The sequence below is a fragment of the Garra rufa genome, chromosome 8 (genome assembly GCF_049309525.1).
Source record: "Garra rufa chromosome 8, GarRuf1.0, whole genome shotgun sequence".
Taxonomy (NCBI): Eukaryota; Metazoa; Chordata; class Actinopteri; order Cypriniformes; family Cyprinidae; genus Garra; species Garra rufa.
Genome location: NC_133368.1, coordinates 48,699,997 through 48,726,287, shown reverse-complemented (window position 1 = coordinate 48,726,287; position 26,291 = coordinate 48,699,997). Strand labels below are relative to the sequence as shown.

Sequence of the window (26,291 nt, the reverse complement as noted above, 5' to 3'; positions counted from 1 at the left end):
AAGAAAACCAGTGTACTCTTGTAGTTTGAAGGAAATTCCGAGAAGGCGCCACTCAAGTTTTGAAAGCGGCTTCATTCTGTATGATCATCCACACGAGGTAAGACGCGTCTGCTTTTCTACTCACCGCATTTTGTGTTATTTTCACTCCTAGTAGGCAAACCTATTTGCGTTTCTTTAGTATTACAACTTATTTCCTTTGGGGGAAACCCAAATTACCATTATTAACACCTGCCCACAAAATGTCAAAAAGTGTGGAATACCCGATCTCTTTGAAGTTTATGTGTATTCTATTTCAACCTCAAAAAGTTTGTTGCCAACTCAAATGCAACCTTACCTTGTCACGTTTCCCTATGAAAAAGGGGAAACGCCTTTGTGTTTGTTTCGTATCCCGATCTGTCACGAGGGATTAAGTCTGTGGGTGCGTTTGTGCTTGTCGCTCTGTTATAACAGGAGTTATGGTTTTCAATGTCGTTTCCAGGAACGCAGCCGCGAAAACGAAAGATGAGCGCGTTTTATTTTCGATGGGTTTTGCTACCAGCACTTTGGATTGCAGGTAAGAGTTCACTTATTTTCGGTTCGCTGATTAATCTTGTTTGTCCATTTTCATGTTGCATGAGGAAATAAGGAACTTGTGTTCGTCTACTGTTGAGGAACGTTTAATGTGGTCGCTGTATTGCTCAAAAGTTTGCATTACCCTTTTAGAATCATTAAAAATGCCAATTATTTTTCCAAAATAAGAGGGATCATACAAAATGCATGTTGTTGTTTATTTAGTACTGACCTGAAGAAGATATTATATATATATATATAGTCCACAAGAGAAAGTAATAGTTGAATTTATAAAAGTAACCCAGTTCAAACGTTTACATTAACTTCTTAACTTCTGTTTTTAATACTGTGTTGTTATCTGAATGATGATACCTTTCTGTGTTTGGTGATAGTTGAAACAGTTAAACTGCCCGCTGGTCTTTAGAAAAGTTCTTCAGGTTTTTTGGTTTCCCAATATTTTGTGTATTATGAACTCTTTTCAACAATGACTGTATGATGAGATCCATCTTTTCACACTGCGGACAACTGAGGGACTCATATGCAACTATTACAGAAGGTTCAAATGCGCCAAAACGAAAAACCATGCATTTAGAGCCGGGGGTGAAAACTTTTGGAATTTGAAGATCAGGGTAAATTTAACTTCTGGGGAACATGTAGCTATCTTTAGTACATAACATGATTTTTAGGCAAAATAAGAAAAATGTAAACATCTCCGTTCTGTTCAAAAGTTTTCACGCCCCGGCTCTTAATGCTTGGTTTTTCCTTCTGAAGCATCAGTGAGTGTTTGAACCTTCCGTAATAGTTCTGACCTCAAAAGCACATTCTCAGCTCCATCTTTACACACCGAGGACAACTGAGGGACTCATATGCAACTATTACAGAAGCTTCAAATGCGCCAAAAGGAAAAACCGTGCATTTAGAGCGGGGGGGGGGGGGTGAAAACTTTTTTAATTTGAAGATCATGGTAAATTTAACTTTTTTGGCTTCTGGGAAACATTTAACTATCTTTAATACTAAATAAAAACATGATATTTAGGCAAAATAAGAAAAATGTAAACATCTCCGTTCTGTTCAAAAGTTTTCACGCCCCGGCTCTTAATGCATGGTTTTTCCTTCTGAAGCATCAGTGAGTGTTTGAACCTTCTGTAATAGTTGCATATGAGTCTGAAGGATTTGTCTGAAGAACAGCAGGCAGTTTAACTGTTCAGGACAAATAAGGGACTCATGAACAACTATCACTAAACAAAAAACACAGTATTAAGAATCAAGGGAGTGTAAACTTCTGAACCGTGTCATTTTAGCTATCATTTGCTCTTGTGGACTATATCTAAACCTCCTTTATGTGAAATATCTCATTCAGATCAGTACTAAATAAAAACAACATGCGTTTTGTATGATCCCTCTTATTTTGGTTAAATAATTTGTAAATGATTTCAAATGATTCTGAAAGGGAGGTGCAAACTTTTGACCTCTACTGACTCACTGTAGGAGGGTTTGATTGTGTTTCTTTCGACACGTTCCGTGCAGTGACTCAGATTAGGCTTTAATAATGGTCTATGTTAGATAATATTACCAAAGATTATGAAAATGTTAAAGTTTCATTTGCAGTTGTTACCTATGTGATAACTTCAAAGTTTCCCGCTTCACAAGTTCACATGACTGTTTACATACTGACCTCAAAAGCACATTCTCAGCTCCAATGCTGCGGCTACGGAACTTTTCAAAACCACCACCGCAGAATTAAAATGCTTACATGGGTTAAAAATAGGGTCAGACAGTATGTTCTTTTACTTTTTATTTCAAATGCGGATTTTACGCAGAAGCAATCGAGATTGCTAAACAGACGATAGCAAATAAGTCGTTTTCGTCTGTATTAACCATTAGAATGGTCATGGATCAGTGATCTCCACATAAAACTGATTGTGCAGACCAAACCGTAAGTCATAGAGACTTGAAACTTGGAGGGATTGTAGTACTCACACCGCTGATAACGTCACCAAGGCTCGCCCCAATCGGCCTGACACAATTTGTTAAGTCAACTTAAAATAATTTGTTTTCCAGCTTCCTTAAAATTTTAAGTTGAACCAACTCAAATATTGAAGTTGTCATTTTGATTAAGCTTTTTTTGAGTTGACTGTATTTATTATTTTAACTTGACTCAACATATAGTTTTTTACAGTGTAGATGGCGGACCAGAACATACACTGTAAAAAGTTTTCCCCAGTTTCAACTTAAAAAGTTTAGCAGATGCCTTAAAATTTGAAGTTAAATCAACTTAAAACTACAAGTCGTTTCAACTCACGACAATAAAATGAGTTAAAATGACTTGTACTTTTAAGTTGATTTAACTTAAAATTTGAAGGCAGCTGATGAACTTAAGTTTTTAAGTTGAAACTAGTGAAAACTTTTTACAGTGTAGTCAAATGAAAATTTAAGAAATTAATTGATGAAAAATGCCACTAATTGCCTGTTACAGTGTCTTTAGTACCTGGTAGTTAACTGTTACGTTAGGGAATATACAGGAATCATGGATTTAAATTTACCTTTCCATACATTTTAAGACTTCATCGCTAGCTCAGGTTTTAACTGGTTGCAAAGGCAAAACTTCAGCTTTTTACATTTACTATATATTGATTGAAAGATAGCACAACCAAACAGTCTTAGTTTGTGATAGCTCCATATCAGTTCAACATAATTTAGACGGGTGGGAACAAAGCTCAACAGAATTAATTCAGTGACTAACCCAATGTAAGTTTCATTAGAAAGAGAAACCGAAACAAGAATTAGACCAATAAACAAAACAACTGACAAAACTTAGTGAAGTGTCTTATGTCGTTGGAATACTTGGCTCATGCCGGACAAAACCCAGATTCAATCGTGAGTGAAATATTCAGGTATTTTGGATTTTTCCGAAAAGCGTACTTTTGCGAAAATTTTTTGAATCAAACCAATGAGAAAAGATTCTCTGGAGAGTGAATATAAATAATTATCAAACAAAGTTTATTAACTCACTATTGCATGTGCTCATCAGGTTTTGAGTTTTCCTTTAGACTTTGGAGGATAAATTTGGACCCCTTTTCTAAATGACCACATAAATTTAGAACATTTTTTGATAATTATTGACCTGGAGAGTCCAGAGAATTGTACTCCAGTGTTTTTTCCACATTGTGCAAAAAACCAAGGACTAGTTTGCAAAAGTAGTTTTTTTTTACATTTTCTCAATCATTTAACAAACGGTTTGATTGACAGCAGTGGTTCTAGAGGCAAAGTTGTCCGTAATGATGCAAAACATTGCGTGTATGTGTGAAAAACCATGCAATGCATAATCGCTTACGCCCTGGAAAAATGCAATATCACCCCCGCAATGGACAATTTCTTTCAAATTTCTCACAAACTGTCAGGGCTGTGAGTCAAACAGGTTAACCTTGTCTAATAAGTCCTCAAACTTCATCGGCCAATAGCAGCCATGTTTTCTGAGATATGCAAATGTCCTCATAGAAATTTCTGGCACTTTGGATCAAGGTGCTCAGTGACTTTCATGTTGATAAGACAAAAGGTTGCGTAGTTATAGCCATTCTTAAAGCACCACCAAGTGGCCAAGCTATGCAATTTTTGTCTTGTGACCTCAGATTTAGCTGTTACATAATTGTTCTGAGTTTGGCAAAAATATCTCATTCCGTTCAGGAGTTATAGGCATTTCACTAAAAGTGGCCCTGCCCCTTTTGAAAGTTTTGGCGTCCCTTTGCGACGGTGAGTCGAACGTTAAACTTGTTTTGGTTATTATTGATATTCTCTCTCCAGGAGAAACTTTCTTTACTTGTTTGATTCCGATCGACTGAAAAACCTAGGACTAGTTTGCAAAAGTTGTTTTTTCAAAAAATCCCAAATATCTGAAAATTTCGCAGGACGGATGAATCCAAATGAATGCATTTTGTCCAGCATGAGCCAAGGATTCCATCGACATAAGACAATTGAGTGTAGGAGTTATGAGCGATTTCACATTTTTGATCGCTGTAGCGCCCCCGTCAGGCCGATTGGGGCGACCATTGGTGACATTGTCGCCGGTGTGAGTACTACCATTCCTCCAAGTGTCAAGTCTCTACAAGTTACGGTTTGGTCTGCACGACCATTTGAACAATTACAATAGGGTTTCATCCCTATATATCACACATAAATCACATACGCTCATTACTTTCGTTCCAGTTGCCTTTTTAAACTTTTTAGAAGCTACAAAGCCCAGAATTACATGAGTGATACAAAGGTCATGCTAACAACTTTATTTACATTTTTTTCCTCTTCAAGGGAGTCAGATGCACATCACAAATCGAAGAGAATATACCATCAGTGCTGGTCTTGCATTTATGCTCAAGTGCAATGAAGATAGTGAAATGCAGAATGTGAGTGTGAGCTGGAGTCTAGACAATATCACAGGAATAAACATTCGTGGAAACGAACTATGGTTTCTACCTGCTGAACTCTCCCACAGCGGATTCTACTCCTGTCTCAGCAGGTATGATGCAATTCAAAGTTGTTGATTTAGTTTTGACATATTTCTATACATTCAATGTTGTCGATGATTCCTGTGACTAAACACTGAATAGTTGGCACTAAATTATATGCTAAAGTATATTCAAATAGAAAACAGTTATTTTAAATAGTAAAAATATTTCAAAATTTTACTGTTTTTGCTGTACTTTGGATCAAATAAATGCAGGCTTGGTTTTTTTTTTTTTTAAACATTAAAAATCTTTCTGATCCCAAAATTTTTTTCAAAGTGTTCAAGCAAAGTGTTACGAAAAGCAAGTTTTGTTCTAAAAATATTTTTTTTGTATTCATTTTGCATTTTAGTTCAAATTTTTCATTGCTAGTTGTAACAAATATTTTTTTTAAATTTATTCAGAATTTCGGGATCAGTAAGATTTTTTTTATGATTTTTAAAAAAGCCTTTTCTGCTCATCAAGGCTGAGCTTATTTGATTAAAAATACAGAAAAAACAGTAATATTGTAAAATATTATTGCAATTTAAAACAGCGGTTTTCTATTTCGATATACTTTAAAATATAATTTATTTCTGTGATGCAAAGCTGAATTTTCAGCATCATTACTCCAGTCTTCAGTGTCACATGATCCTTCAGAAATCATTCTAATATGCTGATTTACTATCGATGTTGGAAACAGTTGTGCTGCTTAATATTTTTTGGAACCTATGATACTTTTTTCAGGATTCTTTGATGATTAAAACATTAAAAAGAACAGAATTTGTTTCAAATTCAAATCTTTTGTAACAATATACACTACCACTCAAAGTCTGCATTTTAAAGAAATTAATACTTTTATTCAGCGAGGATGTGTTAAATCGATAAAAAGTGGTAGTAAAGACTTATATTATTAGAAAAGATTTCTATTTAACTTTTTAATTCATTAAAGAATACTGGGAAAAGTATGTTTCCAACACTGATTTAAAAAAAATCAGCATATTAGAATGATTTCTGAAGGATCATGTGACACTGAAGACTGGAGTAATGATGCTGAAAATCCAGCTTTGCATCACAGGAATAAATTATATGCTAAAGTATATTCAAATAGAAAACAGTTATTTTAAATAGTAAAAATATTTCAAAATTTTACTGTTTTTGCTGTACTTTGGATCAAATAAATGCAGGCTTGGTTTTTTTTTTTTTTTTAACATTAAAAATCTTTCTGATCCCAAAATTTTTTTCAAAGTGTTCAAGCAAAGTGTTACGAAAAGCAAGTTTTGTTCTAAAAATTTTTTTTTTGTATTCATTTTGCATTTTAGTTCAAATTTTTCATTGCTAGTTGTAACAAATATTTTTTAAAATTTATTCAGAATTTTGGGATCAGTAAGATTTTTTTTATGATTTTTAAAAAAAGCCTTTTCTGCTCATCAAGGCTGAGCTTATTTGATTAAAAATACAGAAAAAAACAGTAATATTGTAAAATATTATTGCAATTTAAAACAGTGGTTTTCTATTTCAATATACTTTAAAATATAATTTATTTCTGTGATGCAAAGCTGAATTTTCAGCATCATTACTCCAGTCTTCAGTGTCACCTGATCCTTCAGAAATCATTCTAATATGCTGATTTATTATCGATGTTGGAAACAGTTGTGCTGCTTAATATTTTTTGGAACCTATGATACTTTTTTTCAGGATTCTTTGATGATTAAAACATTAAAAAGAACAGAATTTGTTTCAAATTCAAATCTTTTGTAACAATATACACTACCACTCAAAGTCTGCATTTTAAAGAAATTAATACTTTTATTCAGCAAGGATGTGTTAAATCGATAAAAAGTGGTAGTAAAGACTTATATTATTAGAAAAGATTTCTATTTAACTTTTTAATTCATTAAAGAATACTGGGAAAAGTACGTTTCCAACACTGATTAAAAAAAAAATCAGCATATTAGAATGATTTCTGAAGGATCATGTGACACTGAAGACTGGAGTAATGATGCTGAAAATCCAGCTTTGCATCGCAGAAATAAATTATATGCTAAAGTATATTCAAATAGAAAACAGTTATTTTAAATAGTAAAAATATTTCAAAATTTTACTGTTTTTGCTGTACTTTGGATCAAATAAATGCAGGCTTGTTTTTTTTTTTTAAAGCATTAAAAATCTTTCTGATCCCAAAATTTTTTTCAAAGTGTTCAAGCAAAGTGTTACGAAAAGCACCATTGCGTTGTAAGCTTTGTGTTCAGTATTCTCTCATTGCAAAAAATTCTAATGTCATCAAATCTCATTGTTCTATATAGCAAAAATGGCAGTGACACCTGGACAACAATATTTGACGTCTTCGTTGAGAATAAAACATGCCCCTGTGCAAACAGAGAAGACGAAGCAACGAGCATAAAGGACATTGAATGTTTGCTTCCTCACATCTTTGAGATAGACCCTCAGGCTCAAGTGACCTGGAGAAATGTAAGACTCGATCGTAAACAGATCTGAACCCAACAACTGAAAAAATAGCAGTTTTTCAGATTTTGTTCTGCAAGGCGTCAAAACATTGCTAAAGTCATGAATATGTCAATCACTGCGGGCTTGGGAATTCCTTACAAACATGCAATTATAGCTTTAAGCATTAAACAGCCTCACTCCCACACCTGTGCATGTCTGCACGTGTACACTCTAATTGTTTTGTCTGCTAAATGGCTTGTTTTTCTTCCTCTTTAGAACTGCCTCCCACTCAATGTGACAAACAGTAAGGTTTTCCCGATAAACAGATCCCGAGACATGGTTGGACTGTATACATGCTTTGTGAGATTTACTTTTGGAGGGCGAAATTACACTGCTGCCCAGACTACAAAAATCTACAGCCGAGCTGAAGATTACGGTAAATGACTACTTAAAATCTGAAAGTACTCCAGTGGCTCTGTTCCAAAACCTGTTAAGCTGCATCCCTACTATTACTGTCTACTATTATTATACACTCTAAAGGAAACAATAAGTACAAAGCCATCCCGGATGAAAACTAAAATAGACATCATTTGTACATTTATTTATGTTATTTATATATACAGTCCAGTGTTTTTTTTGACAAACATCTTAGATTTAGTCTTAGTCTTAGTCTTTTTGACTAAAATGCTTATTAGTTTTAGTCAAATTTTAGTCACTTCTATATGTGATAGTTTTAGTCCACTTTTAGTCGACGAAAAGTCAAAAAGGTTTTAGTCTAGTTTTAGTCGACAAAAAGTCGAAAGGTTTTAGTCGAGTTTTAGTCGATAAAAAGTCGAAAGGTTTTAGTCTAGTTTTAGTCGACAAAAAGTCGAAAGGTTTTAGTCTAGTTTTAGTCGATAAAAAGTCGAAAGGTTTTAGTCTAGTTTTAGTCGACAAAAAGTCGAAAGGTTTTAGTCTAGTTTTAGTCGACAAAAAGTCGAAAGGTTTTAGTCTAGTTTTAGTCGATAAAAAGTCGAAAGGTTTTAGTCTAGTTTTAGTCGACAAAAAGTCGAAAGGTTTTAGTCTAGTTTTAGTCGATAAAAAGTCGAAAGGTTTTAGTCTAGTTTTAGTCGACAAAAAGTCGAAAGGTTTTAGTCCAATTTTAGTCTACGAAAAGTCAAAAAGGTTTTAGTCTAGTTTTAGTCGACGAAAAGTCAAAAAGGTTTTAGTCTAGTTTTAGTCGACAAAAAGTCGAAAGGTTTTAGTCTAGTTTTAGTCGATAAAAAGTCGAAAGGTTTTAGTCTAGTTTTAGTCGACAAAAAGTCGAAAGGTTTTAGTCTAGTTTTAGTCGATAAAAAGTCGAAAGGTTTTAGTCTAGTTTTAGTCGACAAAAAGTCGAAAGGTTTTAGTCTAGTTTTAGTCGATAAAAAGTCGAAAGGTTTTAGTCTAGTTTTAGTCGACAAAAAGTCGAAAGGTTTTAGTCCAATTTTAGTCTACGAAAAGTCAAAAAGGTTTTAGTCTAGTTTTAGTCGACGAAAAGTCAAAAAGGTTTTAGTCTAGTTGTAGTCGACAAAAAGTCGAAAGGTTTTAGTCCAATTTTAGTCTACGAAAAGTCAAAAAGGTTTTAGTCTAGTTTTAGTCGACGAAAAGTCAAAAAGGTTTTAGTCTAGTTGTAGTCGACAAAAAGTCGAAAGGTTTTAGTCTAGTTTTAGTCGACGAAAAGTCAAAAAGGTTTTAGTCTAGTTTTAGTCGACAAAAAGTCGAAAGGTTTTAGTCTAGTTTTAGTCAAAAAAGGGGAAAAAGTAGTCTTTTAACAAATTAATGTAGGTCAGTAAGTATTTTGCTGTTGGGTAGTGTCACTTGTAAGTTCTGAAAATAGCAGATCTATAGTTCAACACAATGTGAGCTTCCGGATCGACTATTTTCAACAATAATTACAATAATGAAGGAATGTTTTAAAACGTAAAAGACAAACAAGGATGGAATGCTAAAACGGCTTGCCATACTAGTATGGCAAAGAGTATTTAATGCTAAAACGGCTTGCCATAGCGGCAGATACGTTTTAGGTTTTGATTGGCATGCACAATAAGCAGAAATGTCATGCATTTTAAACATCTGACGGACCACCCACTAACATTTTCGTCTATTCTCGTCTCGTCAACGAAAACTCACACACGTCTCGTCATGTTTTAGTCAACAACGAGCCATTTTTATCTCGTCATCGTCTCGTTATCGTCATGAAAAAAAGTGGCGTCAACGAAATGATTTCGTCATCGTTGACGAAAACAACACTGATACAGTCAAAGTCAAAAGTTTCCATCAAATAAAATGCAAGTTATTTTTTATTGAGTGCTGACCTGAATAATTCATGAGTCCCTTGTTTGTCCTGAACTGCCTGCTTCAAATCACATTCTTTGATTTTTCAACATTTTTTGTATTAAAACCCTTTCCAACAATGACTGTATGATTTTGAGATGCATCTTTTCACACTGAGGACAACTGAGGGACTCATATGCAACTATTACAGAAGGTTCAAACGCTCACTTGATGCTCCAGAAGGAAAACCATGCAGTAAGAACCATGCATAAAAACTTTTTAAATGTGAAGGTCAGGGTAAATTTAACTAATTTTGTCTTCTGGGAAACATGTAAGTATTTCTGTAGTTAAAAAAAAATAAAAATATGATATTTAGGAAAAAATGTACATCTACAATCTTCGTTCTGTTTGAAAGTGTTCACGCCCCGGCTCTTAATGCATGGCGTTTCCTTCTGAAGCATCAGCAAGTGTTTAAACCTTCTGTAATAGTTGCATATGAGTCCCTCAGTTGTCCTCAGTGTGAAAAGATGGATCTCAAAATCAAACAGTCATTGTTGAAAGGGTTCAAATACACAAAAATGCTGAAAAACCAAAGAATCTGTGGGACCTGAAGGATTTTTCTGAAGAACAGCAGCATGTAGCTGAAGTGAAAATGCTCAGATTAAGAGAGTTTCTGTGGTTTGATCAATAGTTTGATAAATGTGTTTCGTTGACAGTGGTGACGAAGCCTGAAATCATCTACCCAAAAAATGAAACGCACAAAGTAACACTTGGTGAGTTATAACAATGATAATACTTCTGCTGCTCTACATGTGCATTTTATAGAAATTGTTGACCCAAACATTTTATTTTGCTAACAATTTACTTTTCCTCGGACCATCCAAGATGTAGATGAGTTCGTTTCTTCATCAGTTTTGGAGAAATGTATCATTTCATCACTTGCACACCAATGGATCCTCTGCAGTGAATGGGTGCCGTCAGAATGAGAGTCCAAACAGCTGATAAAAACATCACAATAATCCACAAGTAATCAGTTAATGTCTTGAGAATCCAAAAGCTGTGTTTGTAAGAACTTTACAACTTTTTAACTTCAGCACTGCAAAAAATGACTTATCTTATTTAGCATATTCATTTAGTTTCTAGTCAGAATATCAAATAAAATCTTAAATTAAAATGCATTTACTAGTTTTTAGGAAAAATTAAATGCATTTTGCTTAAAACAAGTAAAATTATCTGCCAAGGGAGTGAGTAAAATACTCTTGTTTTAAGAAAATTTAGCTTACCCCTCTGGCAGATAATTAGGGGCCAAGCATCTAAGGGGCCAAGGTGTGATGGCGTTCTCCTTCTTCCGCTTTTGAGTCAGTGGGCACCCATAGAACCGCTTATAGGAAAGTTGTGTAATTTGGCACATTGATAGAGGACAGTCTCAACATTAACCATAGCAAGTTTGGTGTCTCTAACGCAAACTCTCTAGTGCCACCACTAGTCCAAATTTTCACTTTCTTCATGCTAATAACTTTTGAACTGTTAGCCACAAAATCAAAAATCTTTTTTTCTCTGAAACCTTGCCGAGTCAAATGCAAAAGATTTATTTTTTCGATTTTTAATTGTTTGAAAAACCTACTTTTTCGAACTCGTCCTAGACGGTTTGTCTGATTTTCGCCAAAGTTGGCTCAGATCATCGTCAGACCATGCTGGCAAAAAGTTATGGATGTCTTGTCGATATACAAAACCGTTTTCATTTAACGCATCAAAAATTTGCTGGAAAGATGCCAAAGTGCATCTGAAGCTGTATCTCCGCAAAGCTTTGAGATATTTGCACCAAATTTTGTCGCATTATCACCTCACACTGCATCAATTTGGTAACAGTGTAATAAACCATTAATTAACTATTAATTATGAAATTTCCAAAAATGCTAATAACTATAGATTGCATTAGCCTATTGTAATAAAAGTGGTCTCAAAATATTCCTTGGGTCACGCCAACAACATAGAGACCAATTATGTCACAGTTGGCCGAATTCAGCTATTTTGATTTATGTTGAAAACCTACTTTTTCGAACTTGTCCTAGACAGTTTGTCTGATTTTCATGAAAATTGAGTCAGATCATCTTCAGACTGTGCTGACAAAAAGTTATGGATTTCGTGTTGATAGATGAAACCGTTTTCATACAGCGCCTCTACAAATTTTAGGCTTGATGCCAAAATGACTCTGAGGCTTTATCTCTGCAAAGCTTTGACATATTGATACCAAACTTTGTGTGTGCCTTTGTCACCTCACACTAAACACACCACATCGATTTGATAATCGTCAAAAGTGATAAGCCATTAAATCACATTACTAGGAGTTCTACATTATTTTTCTGTCATTTTGACTAAAATCATCTTAAAATGCTTTCCTTTACTCATTGTTGCAGTTGGGCTGGTGTTCTATGACATTCTTAGCTCCTCATTTTCCCTTTGGTGTGCTTGGCTCCGTAATTGCTGCTTGCAGCTATATTTTTATTTGTTTCCAGGGGAAAAACTAAATTTAAGTGCATTTTGCTTAAAATAAGACTAAATATTTTATGTCATTTTGCGTATCTATCTAGTAAATGTATCTTAATCTAAGAATTTTTGGATATTTTGACTAGAAACACAAAAATGCTAAGTGAGATAAGCCATTTTTTGCAGTGAGACCATTGTTTCTTGTTGAGCCTATAATTCATAATAACACTTCTTCCAGTCAAAAAGTCTCACCCACATATTTGTTTAGAGCTGTTTTGGACTCTATTGGTTTGTAAACGGTGTTTGATCTGTTTGGATCTATCTCCTGATTCAGACAAGAGAGCTTTTTCACTGGAGGAAGCATTATCATGGATTGTGAAGCAATGGTTTGAAGTTAAAATCATCTTAATGATGAATTTGTTTCTTACAAACACACTTCTCAAGATGTTAACTGATGAACTGGAGTGGTGTGGATTATTGTGATGTTTTTATCAGCTGTTTGGACTCTCATTCTGACGGCACCCATTCACATCCATTGGTGAGCAAGTGATGTAATGACACATTTCTCCAAATCTGATGAAGAAACAAACTCATCTCATCTTGGATGGTCTAAGTGGGAAATTAACTTTTATTTTCTGACTAAAAAGTCCATTAAGCTTCAGAAATAAATTGGAATTTCAATTCTGATCGAGTCTAGTGTACATGAGCGTATGGATTCGTTGAAAAGTGCAATAACATTCATGTCATTACAGGTGAAAGCTACACACTGAAGTGCAAAGCGCTTGCTGGGAAGAATGACAATGACGAAACTTACATTTACTGGAGTAGCGACAATCACGCTCTCAATCTGGACTTCGACTCGAGGATGTAAGGACAAAAGAAACGTTTGCTCTTTATGCATGAATATATGTGACCCTGGACCACAAAACCAGTCATAAGGGTGTTTTTTTTTTATTAAGATTTATACATAATCTGAAAGCCGAATAAATAATAAACGAATAAATAAATAGCTTTCCATTGATGTATGGTTTGTTAGGATAGGAAAGTCTGCAATCCTAAGGGTGCAAAAAAATCAAAATATTGAGAAAATCGCCTTTAAAGTAGCAATGCATATTGCTAATTTTGAGTCTATGGGAGCCCATAGAACCGCTTGTTGGAAAGTCCATCAATCCTTTCTGAGTCCAGCGATACCAAACATGCCAGGTTTTGCCTTATGGTTTGTGCAACATTGCATTTTAGTGCCTAAAAAAGATTTGCCAATATCTTAGAAACCGTTACTCCTATCAACACGAAACCACATAAGAAATTCTGAAACATACCATGCCGGCCATACACTAATGCCCAATTGCCAAAATTTTGATAGTAAGTGGCAAAAAAATGCAAACAACGTCAGTCATCTGTCATTTTTTCTCTTCTTATATATAAAAATGTCTATAACTCCAAAACAAAATGAGATATTTTCACCAAATTTGACACACATACGCATGGGCACACTCTAAGGACAAATACAAAATTTGGTGGGATTGTGCTTCTTGGTGGCGCTATTATTATACAAAACATGAAATTGCCATTGACTTCAATAGAGTATTATGATTTTATGAATGCATTGGTGTACCATTACGAAACTTTGTATATACCATCTAGACATGACCTGAAAGTACTCAAAACGTTTTGATACGGTGCCACCTTGTGGTCGAAAGTGAAAACCGTTTATATCGTATTACTAGTGCTACTTAAAGGGATGGTTCGGAGTAGAATTGACTTCATTGCTATGCACTCCGAAGCCCATCTAAATACCCCATCCGGAGTTTTTTTTTACCTTAGTCGAACATTTATGGAGATATTAGAGTTTTTCGAATTGCTTGTTACAGGAGTGAATGGTACATGTGATGTATCTCGTAAATTGCACCGCTAAACGTGCAAGTAATCTTACCAAACTTGTACAGTAGTGTAAATAGGGTATGTACTCACAAAACGCTGCATCAGAACATTTGTAAGTCCACCATGAGTGTTTTAAAAACACGTTTTAGCTGATCCCTACTAGTCTCAAAAACTACAAGTCGACGTCACTTCCCTGGTTTGAAAAAAGCACGTAAAAGTCCTCCTACTACATCTGTGTGCATGTCAACTTGTAGGAGGACTTTTACGTGCTTTTTTCAAACCAGGGAAGTGATGTCGACGTGTCGCCATTTGTAGTTTTTGAGACTAGTAGGGATCGGCTAAAACGTGTTTTTAAAACACTCATGGTGGACTTACAAATGTTCCGATGCAGCGTTTTGTGAGTACATAACCTATTTACACTACTGTACAAGTTTGGTAAGATTACTTGCACGTTTAGTGGTGCAATTTACGAGATACATCACATGTACCATTCACTCCTGTAACAAGCAATTCGAAAAACTCTAATATCTCCATAAATGTTTGACTAAGGTAAAAAAAAAACTTTGGATGGGGTATTTACATGGGCTTCGGAGTGCATAGCAATGAAGTCAATTCTACTCCGAACCATCCCTTTAAGACTGGTTTTGTGGTCCAGGCTCAAATATATACAGTGTGTGTCTAATCACTTTGCTTCTGCTGTCTGATTTGATCAGTGTGAAAGAGGGCAATCGGACGTACCTGCTGTCTGCTGTAGATATCCCAGAAGTCACAGAAGAATATTTAGACACTAATTTCACGTGCATCGTTCAACACCCAGCAGGTTCAGATTTTGGAAGAGTCGTCCTTATTCAAGGTTAGCTCTTAATTGATCTTGTACTCTTGGTTATCTCTGCTGTTTTCTAATCTGCTTTCCTGTTTTTCTTTCTCCAGCAAGTCAGAATGAGCGTTATTACTGGATTGGCTTCGGCCTGGTGGCTCTGCTCATATTACTGTGTGCTGTGGCATTTCTCTTTAGAGTCGATCTGGTTCTGGCTTACAGGACTCTTTGCCCATCTGCTGCTGTAAGCAGTGGTATGTCTCATATGATATGAAGTTTTTGAACAGTAAGATTTTTAAAAAAAACTTACCAAGCCTGCATTTATTTGATCCAAGGTACAGCAAAAACAGTAAATGTTTGAAATATTTTTACTATTTAAAATAACTTTTTTCTTTTTGAATATATTTTATAACGCAATTTATTCCTGTGATTTCAAAGCTGAATTTTTAGTATCATTGCTCCAGTCACATGTTCCTTCAGAAATCATTCTAATATTCTGATTTGCTGCTCAAAAAAACATTTATTAGGGGCCAAGCACCGAAGGTCCGTTAGTGTTCTTTTTCTTCCGCTCTTGAGTCCATAGCCTTATTACGGCAGCCAACTTCCTTGACTATTTCGCCGGAATGGAAGTCCTAATCTTATCGGCCTAGAAACTCGCAGCTTTGCATTTCCACCGGTCTTAGTACACGATATAACTACAGAAGAGTCAAGATTTAAATACAACAAATATAGAAACTCGTTGGTCATTTTTGAACGCGATGCTATTGGTCTAATAGGATTCAATGATCTATGCTAAGCTATGCTAAAAGTGATATCGCCAGAACAGGAGAACGGCTGAATGGATTTCAAAACGGTAAAACTCAACTTATTAACTCGGGGGGGGAGTTGGAGAATGAGTCTATTTCCAAAAAAAGTGGAGTGTTCCTTTAATAAATCATTTGAATATCTCCTTACTTTTCCCGAGCGCATTAATGTTAATTAATTTAGCTGGGGCTTTGCGGCAAATTTAACCTTACTGCGCGTATTTGAATGCGAAACTCTGCTGAAGGCACTTGCGCTCGCTGCTGCTGCTGCTGCTGTTGGCGGGACACTAAAAACTAACTAATGTGTTTTAATAGCATTCAGAATGTGTAATAGTGTGATTTTGAATTTTTTTTTATTTATTTTTTTAAATAAGAAATTAAGCCAACTAATCGATTAGTCGAAAAAATAATCGCCAACTAATCGATTATCAAAATAATCGTTAGTTGCAGCCCTAATTATAAATCACTTTATCATCACTTTTGATCAGTTTAAAGTAGGGCTGCACAGTTAATCGAATTTCTAACGGATGCCACAATTACGTAATCGTTCAAACCCGCGATTGCAAAAAAAAACATTCAATATTTTGCACACTTAAGAGGCACGTTGTGAGAGGCAAATCTATTTTGTTATCGTGGGCAATAAAATACTAATATAACTTATAACAAATTATTGTATATAAATGCATGAATGCATTTTAAGATGACTTTTCCCATCAACTGGTCACGATGCACAACACCGCTGTATGCGTGCATGGCGGAGCACGTGAGAAACGCTCTGCATGAAAAAAACACTTATTCTCTGAGAGCAGATAAAACATTAATGCATTAACTAAGAGATCTTACTGCAAAGTGATAACTATTGGTCTTTATAAATCTTTTGCACTTTAATCTGTGTGGAACTTTATACATTTTTGTGTATTGCTTTATTGTATTTAAATGTTCAGTTATTTTTGTTACAAGAAACTAGTTTACCTGTTATGCTGTATTATGACACCGCTTTTTTGCAAATAAATATCAATATCATGCTAATACTGTATACTGTGGTAAAAGCATTATCAATTAATCCCAACATGGAAATTGATATCAGCATATCCCTATTCACATTGCATATTTTTATTCAAAATAACCAAACCAATGTATCACTGACATTTGTTGCAACAAGAAAAGCAATAAAAGTATTTCAGGAAGAGTGTTTTCAGCTTCTTTTTTTATTTTTACATAAAATTATGGCATGAAGCTGCTTCAAATAATAATATAAAGCTATTTTAAACATTTAATCAGTGTAAATTGTGATCATCTTAATTAATAATCGACAATTATAATTTTTCTCATAATCGTGCAGCCCTAATTTAAAGCATCCTTGCTAAATAAAAGTATTACACTGTGATAATGTTATAAAAGCTTTTTATTTTAGTTATTTTTAAAAATTTACTCAACTGTTTTAAATATTGATAATAATAATAATAAACAAATGTTTCTTGAGCAGAAAATCATCATATTAGAATGATTTCTGAAGGATCATGTGACACTGAAGACTGGAGTAAAGATGAGGAAAATTCAGCTTTGATCACAGAAATAAATTACATTTTCAAATATATTCAAAACAGAAAGCAGTTATTTTAAATAGTAAAAATATTTCACAATATTACTGTTTTTGCTGTACTTTAGATCAAATAAATACAGGCTTGGTGAGCAGAAGAGTTATTAACATATTTTTATGTTTTTTGTGTGTTTTTCTTTAGCTTTTTTTGCATTGATATTATTTCAAAGACAATTATGCACATTCTACATTTAAATTATCGTAATGTATCTGAATGTTTTTTTTATTTATAATCTTTGACTTACAATATTTCATTTACTATTTATAATTTTATTAAGTCTCATTACCACAGTAGTTTTGTTTTAAGTCAAAAAATACTACCATAATGTAAGTTGCAATTTCAATTAATTATTATATTATGAGTTTTATATATATAATGGCAATAAAATTAAATTAAAATAATGCTGCATGCAAAAAGTATTTGCTAGTGCAAGCCTGTGTAAATATCTATTTCAGGTATGTATTTATTTTTTATTTAAAAGAAATATGACTTGTCCATGTGTAGGCAGTGTTTCCCAACTTTAATACATTTTTGTAATTTGTTAACAATCATCACATTAAAAAAGATTATAGAGTACAATGTTGACTGCAAACCTGTATATATATATATATATATATATGTATGTATATGTTTTCTAATTGGTATTTATTTTCATAATTATATAAAATAATTGTACATTTTTATTTTATAATTAAATTGTGATTTTTAGTGTTAGATTTTAGTGTTAACTTATTTTGTAAGTGTGATTATTCTCATGCTTTATTGAAGATGGCAAGTCATACGATGCATATGTGAGTTACCTCCATGGAGATCAGCACAGCTCGTCTTCTGCGATGACATTTGCCCTGGATTTTCTTCCTGCAGTGCTGGAGGATCTTTATGGTTACAAACTCTTCATCAGTGGTCGTGATGAACTTCCTGGGGAAGGTAAACATCCTGTCACATGATCACACCAACACAGCTCTAATGACACAACATAAAACCTGTTCAAATAATCAAAGCCTGTTTGGATTTAGATTAAGATTATTATTTATGTATTTGAACTACATATGAAATGTTCATGGGTTAAAGACGTTAGGACGTCCACGTCAAAAGAAAGATAGAAAAGTGATTTTATGACCATAGAAAGCACATTCAATGTAAGTAAAGGGTCTACTTTTAAGGTTTCACGTTTTTGGAGAATAAAATGCCTAATTTGGTTCAAATAATGTTACATTGTCGTTCAGTGTAACACAATATTTATGTCAAAATTCGAACAACATTCTTATTCTGACTTATTAAATATATAAAAGAATAAGGGAGCATATTATATTTGATCGTGTTTTAAATGAGTAAAAATATTCTTACGGACAAATGTAGAATTTCAACTAATTAGTATTTGGGGTGAAAGAAATTCTTATTTTAATGTCATAAATTGATTTTTGTTGTGAATATGCCTGACAAGATTTTTACACTGAATGACATTTTAGTGGGTTTCTTCTGGAAATTAGGAAAAAAATCTATGATATTTATTTTTTGCTCAGAAAAACTAAAACAAAAATGTAATTAAATTTAAACCGAATTTCTTTTTATATTTTTTCTGAGAAACAACAACAATTTAAAGCATTATTACACTTATTGTTTAATTCTTATACTCTTTGTCGACTTTGACCCTCATGCATTTGGATTGCACAGTTTGAACAAACAAATAAACTTCATGTTTTTGACTTTTGTCAGTCAGGTTTATGTAATAATACTAATAAACTGTGTTTTAAATACACAATAGCCAGCTTTATATGTTAAACATCAATAAAACCTATTTGTTTCAATCTCATACCAACTAATTAAATACTGTTTGTTTCACAGCTAACCATATTTTTGACCATTTTCATACTTTTAACTGAATAAATGTTATTTTTGATGATTAACAGATTCAAGGTGATTCTAAGCTATTGGAATAATTGCATTTTGAAAATTTTAAACTTTTTAAATACAATAAAGTAGATGCAAATAGTTAACAATACACTATGAAATATTACATTTGTGTTTGGTAAATATGCATCATATTAGTTTATGTTAAAACACTGTAGTCGTGTTATTTTAGTTTCTTTGAGATATTCTTATAGTTTTTATTAATATTTTTAATCAGTTTTATATTTTTAAAAATTGTATAATTTTAAAGTTTATGCTTTAGTCATTTTTAGGGGTTCAAGCACATAGTGCTGAAATCCTAATCTAATTGTTAGAATGGCCAAGGATCAGTGATCTCCACATAAAACTGATCGTGTAGACCAAATCGTAAGTCGTAGAGACTTGAAACTTGGAGGGATTGTAGTACTCACACCACCAACAACGTCACCAATTCTCGTCCCAATCAGCCTGACGGGGGCGCTACAGCGATCAAAAGTACAAAAACGCTCATAACTCCTAAATCGGCAGTCGCTGGCTCAAATGTCATAGGAATGCTTGGCTCACGCTGAACTTTTGCAAACTAGTCCTATATTTTTTACCCAATCAGAACCAAACCAATGCAGAAAAATTCTCTGGAGAGCGAATATCAATTATTATCAAGAAAAGTTGAACTTTCAACTCACCATCGCAAAGTGACGCCAAGACTTTCAAGAGGGGTGGGAGTGGTGGTGGGGGGGGCACGTTTAGTAAAATGCCTATAACTCCTGAACGGAATGAGAAATCTTCACCAAACTCCGAACGCATATATAAGAGCTCAATATAAGGTCACAGGACAAAAAGTGCAGGGCTTGGCCTCTTGGTGGCACTATAAGCATAAAAATGTCTATAACTGCGCAACCATTTGTCTTATCAACGTGAAAATTGGTGTGCACGGTCTTGGTCCAAAGTGCCACAAATTTCCAGAAGGACATTTGTGTATCTGAAAAAACATGGCCACCATTGACCAAAGAAATTTGAGCACCTGTTAGACAAGGTTAACAGAGGCTGATCGGAACGAAACTCTGTGGGTCAGTTTTGACTCCAAAGCTCTATTGGAATTTGGAAGAAATCAGCCACTGAGGGGTAATATCTCATTTTTCAAAGGTGTAAACGATTGTACGTTTTTCACACATATGCTCAATGTTCATATCATATGATAGAACTCCTAATGCTGGACAACTTTCCCTCTAGAACAGGGGTCCCCAAACTAAGGCCCGCGGGCCGAATGTGGCCCGCCCCCACATTTGGACCGGCCCTCTGAACAATGCCAGAGACATATTTTGAAAATGAAAAATGAAATTAAAATAGCATTTGGGATGAAACTAGCACTGCTTGTGGGACAGGTGCAAAAGCAAGACTTCACTCATCTCCCAGTTACCCAAAGTTTTTCAGCTGAGAACCAGTGGCCCCATTTCCAGTTGAAAAGTCTGTGGAAGCGCTGAAAATGATGAAGGCAGAGTTTGACGTGGGATTAAAAAAACACAGTGAATTCTTGAATCAATTTTGCTTGACAAGCCTCTCAAGGCTGCGGTTCTTTTGGTTGGTTGTGCATCTTTTTCTTCCACACTTTTTCCTTCCACTCAACTTTCTGTTAACATGCTTGGATACAGCACTCTGTGAACAGCCAGCTTCTTTCTCAATGAATGTTTGTGGCCTACCCTCCTTGTGAAGGGTGTCAATGATTGTCTTCTGGACAACTGTCAGATCAGCAGTCTTCCCCATGATTGTGTAGCCTACTGAACCAACTGAGAGACCATTTTGAAGGCTCAGAAGACCTTTGCAGGTGTTTTGAGTTAATTAGCTGATTGGCATGTCACCATATTCTAAATTGTTGAGATAGTGAATTGGTGGGTTTTTGTTAAATGTGAGCCAAATCATCACAATTAAAAGAACCAAAGACTTAAACTACTTCAGTCTGTGCGCATTCAATTTATTTAATACACAAGTTTCACAATTTGAGTTGAATTACTGAAATAAATGAACTTTTCCATGACATTCTAATTTATTGAGATGCACGTGTATATTTTTTTGAAAAGAAATGATAATTTGTCTGTGTGGTGCATAACAAAATAAACTATTCTAGCATTAAACGTAGAATAAATACAGGTAAAATAATAATAATACTAGTAGTTAGTCGGGCCCATGGTATTTTCTTTTATAAACCGACCCGGCCCCAAATTAAAGAAAAGAAAATGATGTTGCCCTCTCAGAAAAAAGTTTGGGGACCCCTGCTATAAAGCATAAAGAAAAACCTGCTAAGCACATGCAACAGCACATGCACATGTTTTTTTTTTTTTTTTTTGTAAAGGAGGAAAAGGAAAGGAGGTGATGTGAGGTGACCCATACTAGGAATTTGTGCTCTGCATTTAACCCATCCAAGTGCATGCACACAGTAGTGAACACACACACACACACACACACACACACACACACACACACACACACACACACACCGTGAACACACAGCTGGAGTTTGGTTTTTCCTAAAGTGTTTTTTCAGACAATTATAAAGAAACCCCCTAAAAGACACTGTTAAGTGTTTCTTTTATAGCACTTTATCTATTTGTGTCAACAGATTTCAATTACAATCCATATTTTTAAAGGCTGTTTTATCCAAATTAGTTTTTTCTCCTACACTGAGCCATAAATCTCCAATTTAATAGCACTTACACACACCAAACTGTACTTTTTTATTCCTGGCTTTATTCTAAAGGTTTTCCAGGGAGATTTGTTCATTCATAGCTTGCTTCATTTGATACAACATTTTGTATTTTTAAATTAAAAAAAATACATTGTTTTCTGATATAAGATATGAAAAAAATGAGAAAAATTTCTTCTGTAAAAACATTTGACTCATATGTCCAAAAAAAGTTTTAAAGTTTTAAAACTGACTTGATCCACTGTTTAGATTTTTGTACTAGAAATGTATGCAAATTAGCACATATGTGACCCTGGACCACAAAACCAGTCATAAGGTTAAATTTGACAAAACTGAGATTTATACATCATATGAAAGCTCAATAAATAAGCTTTCTATTGATGTATGGTTTGTTAGGATAGGACAATATTTGGCCGAGATACATCTATTTGAAATCAGAAATCTGAGGATGCAAAAAAATCAAAAATACTGAGAAAATCACCTTTAAATTTGTCCAAATTAGGTTCTTAACAATGCATATTACAAATCAAAAATTACAATTTAATATGTTTACAGTAGGAATTTTACAAAAAATCTTCATGGAACATGAACTTTACTTAATTTCTGAATGATTTTTGGCATAAAAGAAAAATCAATAATTTTGACCCATACCATGTATTTTTGGCTATTGCTACAAATATACCCCAGCGACTTAAGACTGGTTTTGTGGTCCAGGGTCACATATTTCATTAAATAATGCTTCATTTGCGTATTTAAATCTAACATTTTAGAAAACTTGTAATACAACTTTTTTTGCAATTATCAATGTAATCAAACAACTGGGTAAGTAAATTATTTTTTTTACCCTATTTACCTGCAGTGTCTCGCCTTAATGTAATGAAATAAGTTTCGGTTTTAGTTTTAGTGAACTCTAAAAACCCTGGGCTAATCCAAATGGATGGACATTTTATATGCAGTTCAAAAAAGTAAATCTTTTTTTCTAAATCCAGGCCTAAATATTTTCTTGAATGTATACTGTAACACAATCACACTTAAAAACAAGTGTCTGACAGTAATCGACTCTCTTTTTCAGCCGTGCATGACGTGATTGCTGACAGAATGAGCCGAAGTCGAAGGCTGATCATCGTTCTTACGTCACAGAGCTGTGTTTCGCCTCAAACCGACGCCACCAAGAGCCTTTTATCAGATAAACTCACCACATCAGAGTTGCAACTGGAAGAAGCGAAAACTTCCTATGACCAAATATGGGCCGTTTATGAGCAGCGGGTGGGTCTCTATGACGCTTTAGTGAAGCAGGGTCTGAAAGTGATCCTGGTGCAGGTGGAGGATGGGGTTGAAGAGGCTCTGCTGCCTGAATCTTTGCAATACATCAGCCGCACCAAAGGCGTCCTCAAATGGAGGCAGAGCGCCAGTGATCGGGTGAACAGAAGCTTCTGGAAATACATGCGCTATCGAATGCCTCCAGCGAAACGGCGGAAGAGCCAAGAGCTGACGGTGCTTTGAAATCTCTTTGATACTCTACACAAGTACATTCTGCACTGTGCTTTGTGAAAAACACCATTTCTGAGTCTTGCATCTCACATTTTTAGATGCAAAGATGCATTCTGTGTGCGCTTGTGTGGAGAAGGTTTGCCAAGTATCTTGTAACTGTGAAAAGAAAACTACAATAGCTGATACAAGTTAACAATGGAGATAAAATGAATTTGTATGTATATAGAAATATTTTTATATAATTCTATTTTTAATAAATCAATATTTGAAAAAATCCTCAATTATTTGTTATATACCTTTGTTAATGGAGCAAGTTGATCTAGTGCATGTGCAGTGGGGTATTTTGTGTTTATAGTTGAGTGAGGAGTTTACTGTATTGTATTTTTTTAGATACTTGTTATTAATTATTATTTCTATTTTTCCAGAATTATTTAATATAAAAAAATAGTGAGCTTTTACAAGTGGGAGTCAGATTAAATATTGTTCAATATTTTTGAGAAAATCAATAAATATTATTTAAAAAACAAACTGATTTACATGTTCCTGCCATTATTAGCATGTTTTAGCATGTTGCTAGCATGTTTTAGAATGATTAGCATGTTTCTAGCATCAAGTTACTAACATGTTGCTAACATGACTTTAGTATGATTAGCATGTTGCTAGGCTGTTTCTACCATGATTAACATGTTACTATCATGTTTCTAGCATGTTTAACAAGTTACTGGCATGTTTTTAACATGATTAGCATGATTGTAGAATGCTGCCAGTTTTCTAACCATGATTAACATGTCACTAGCATTTTGCTAGCATATTTCTACCATGATTCATATGTCACTAGCATGTTGTTATCATTTTGTACCATTATTAGCATATTTTTTTATCATGATTAACAAGTTACTAGCATGTTTTAACGTGATTAGCATGTTGCTAGCATGAGTTTAGCTAGATTAGCATGTTATCAACATGTTTTTAACATGATTAACAAGTTACCAGCATGTTGCTAGCATTGTTTAACATGATTAACAAGTAACTAGCATGTTTTAGCATGATTAGTATTTTGTCAGCATGATTAGCATGTTACCAGCATGTTTCTAACATGATTAGCATGTTACTAGCATGCTGCCAGCATGTTTCTAACATGATTAACAAGTTATCAACCTGTTGCTAGCATGTTTTTAACATGTTTCTAACATCATTATTGTTACTAACATTTTGCTAGCCTGACTTTAGCATGATTACCATGTTACTAGCATGTTGTTAGCATGTTTTTTAAAATGATTAGCATGTCAGCATGATACTAGCATGATGAGCATGTTGTCAATGTTTCTAACATGATTATCATGTTGTTAGCACGATTAACATGTTTCTAGCATCATTATCAAGTTACTAACATGACTTTAACATGATTACCATGTTGCTAGCCTGTTTCTAGCATGATTAGCAAGTTACTAGCATGTTGCTAGCCTGTTTCTAGCAATGATTAGCAAGTTACTAGCATGTTGCTAGCCTGTTTCTAGAATGATTAGCAAGTTACTAGCATGTTGCTAGCCTGTTTCTAGCAATGATTAGCAAGTTACTAGCATGTTGCTAGCCAGTTACTAGCATGATTAGCAAGTTGCTAGCATGCTTTTAACATAATTAGCATATTTCTAGCATCAAGTTACTTGCATGTTGTTAGCATGATTCTAGCATGATTAGCTTGTCAACGTTTCTAACATGATTAACAAGTAACTATCATGTTGTTAGCATGGTTAGCATGTTGCTAACATGATTAGCATGTTACTAACATGTTGCTAGCATGATTCTAGCATGATTAACATGTTTATAACATGATTAGCAAGTAACTAGCATGTTGCTAGCCTGTTTCTAGCAATGATTAGCAAGTTACTAGCATGTTGCTAGCCTGTTTCTAGCATGATTAGCAAGTTTGCTAGCATGATTAACATGTTTATAACATAATTAGCATATTTCTAGCATCATTAAGTTACTTGCATGTTGTTAGCATGATTCTAGCATGATTAGCTTGTTGTCAACGTTGCTAACATGATTAACAACTATCAAGATGTTAGCATGGTTAGCATGTTGCTAATATGATAAGCATGTTAATAACATGTTGCTAGCATGATTCTAGCATGATTAACATGTTTATAACATTATTAGCATGTTGCTAGCATGATTCTAGCATTAGCATGTTTATAGCATGTCTGTATGATTCTAACATGTTACTAACATGAATAACAAGTTACTAACATGTTAGCATGATTCTAACATGATTAACATGTTTCTAGCATAATTATCAAGTTACTAGCATGTTGCTAGAATGACTTTAGCAATGTTACCATGTTGCTAGCCTGTTTCTGGCATGATTAGCAAGTTACTAGCATTATTCATGACTACCAAGATACTAGGATGTTGCTAGCATGTTCTTAGCATGATTAGCATGTTGCTAGCGTCAGTGCGACTCCAGGTGTGTTCAAGTCCCTTTTGACATCTACAAAATGATAAATAATGTGCATCATTGTGTTTTTTTTTGTGTGTGTGTGTTCAATTTATAAGGGTGATCATTATGGGAATTATACAATTACATAAAATGTTTTATTGTGCATTACTAAAAATCTCTCAAATAATTTGCCGTCACAACAGATGCTTCATATCTGTAGTCTTTGACTGCGTCCGTTGTGTCTGACATGTTTTCTCAGCAGTGAGGCCGGTTTGGGTGGTTTGATCATATGGGGGTTTCCACTGCATGTCATTCGTAGAGGATGGCTGTAACACAAGGCCTCTCATCACAATGTAGATCACCTTACTTTGCACTGAAGAGAAAACAGGAAGTTCTTGCTCTACTTGTGGCTTATA

General features: G+C 34.3%; 1 protein-coding gene across 1 annotated transcript; it reads left to right on the top strand.

Annotated features, from left to right (window-relative positions):
- Positions 1 to 23,896, top strand: il1rl2 (interleukin 1 receptor-like 2). The gene is made up of 11 exons (XM_073846047.1): positions 1 to 97; positions 479 to 553; positions 4,852 to 5,059; positions 7,331 to 7,496; positions 7,749 to 7,908; positions 10,484 to 10,540; positions 13,007 to 13,121; positions 14,849 to 14,988; positions 15,066 to 15,206; positions 18,125 to 18,283; positions 23,017 to 23,896. The coding sequence occupies exons 2-11, from the start codon at positions 502 to 504 to the stop codon at positions 23,445 to 23,447; spliced, it is 1,629 nt and encodes a 542-aa protein (XP_073702148.1). The 5' UTR covers positions 1 to 97; positions 479 to 501; the 3' UTR covers positions 23,448 to 23,896.
- Positions 23,897 to 26,291: the final 2,395 nt, after the last annotated feature.

Coding starts and splice junctions, on each gene's coding strand:
- il1rl2 (XM_073846047.1), top strand. CDS start 502: ATGAGCGCGTTTTATTTTCGATGGGTTTTGCTACCAGCACTTTGGATT. Junction 5,060..7,330: donor TTCTACTCCTGTCTCAGCAG/GTATGATGCAAT, acceptor TGTTCTATATAG/CAAAAATGGCAGTGACACCT. Junction 13,122..14,848: donor CTGGACTTCGACTCGAGGAT/GTAAGGACAAAA, acceptor TGATTTGATCAG/TGTGAAAGAGGGCAATCGGA.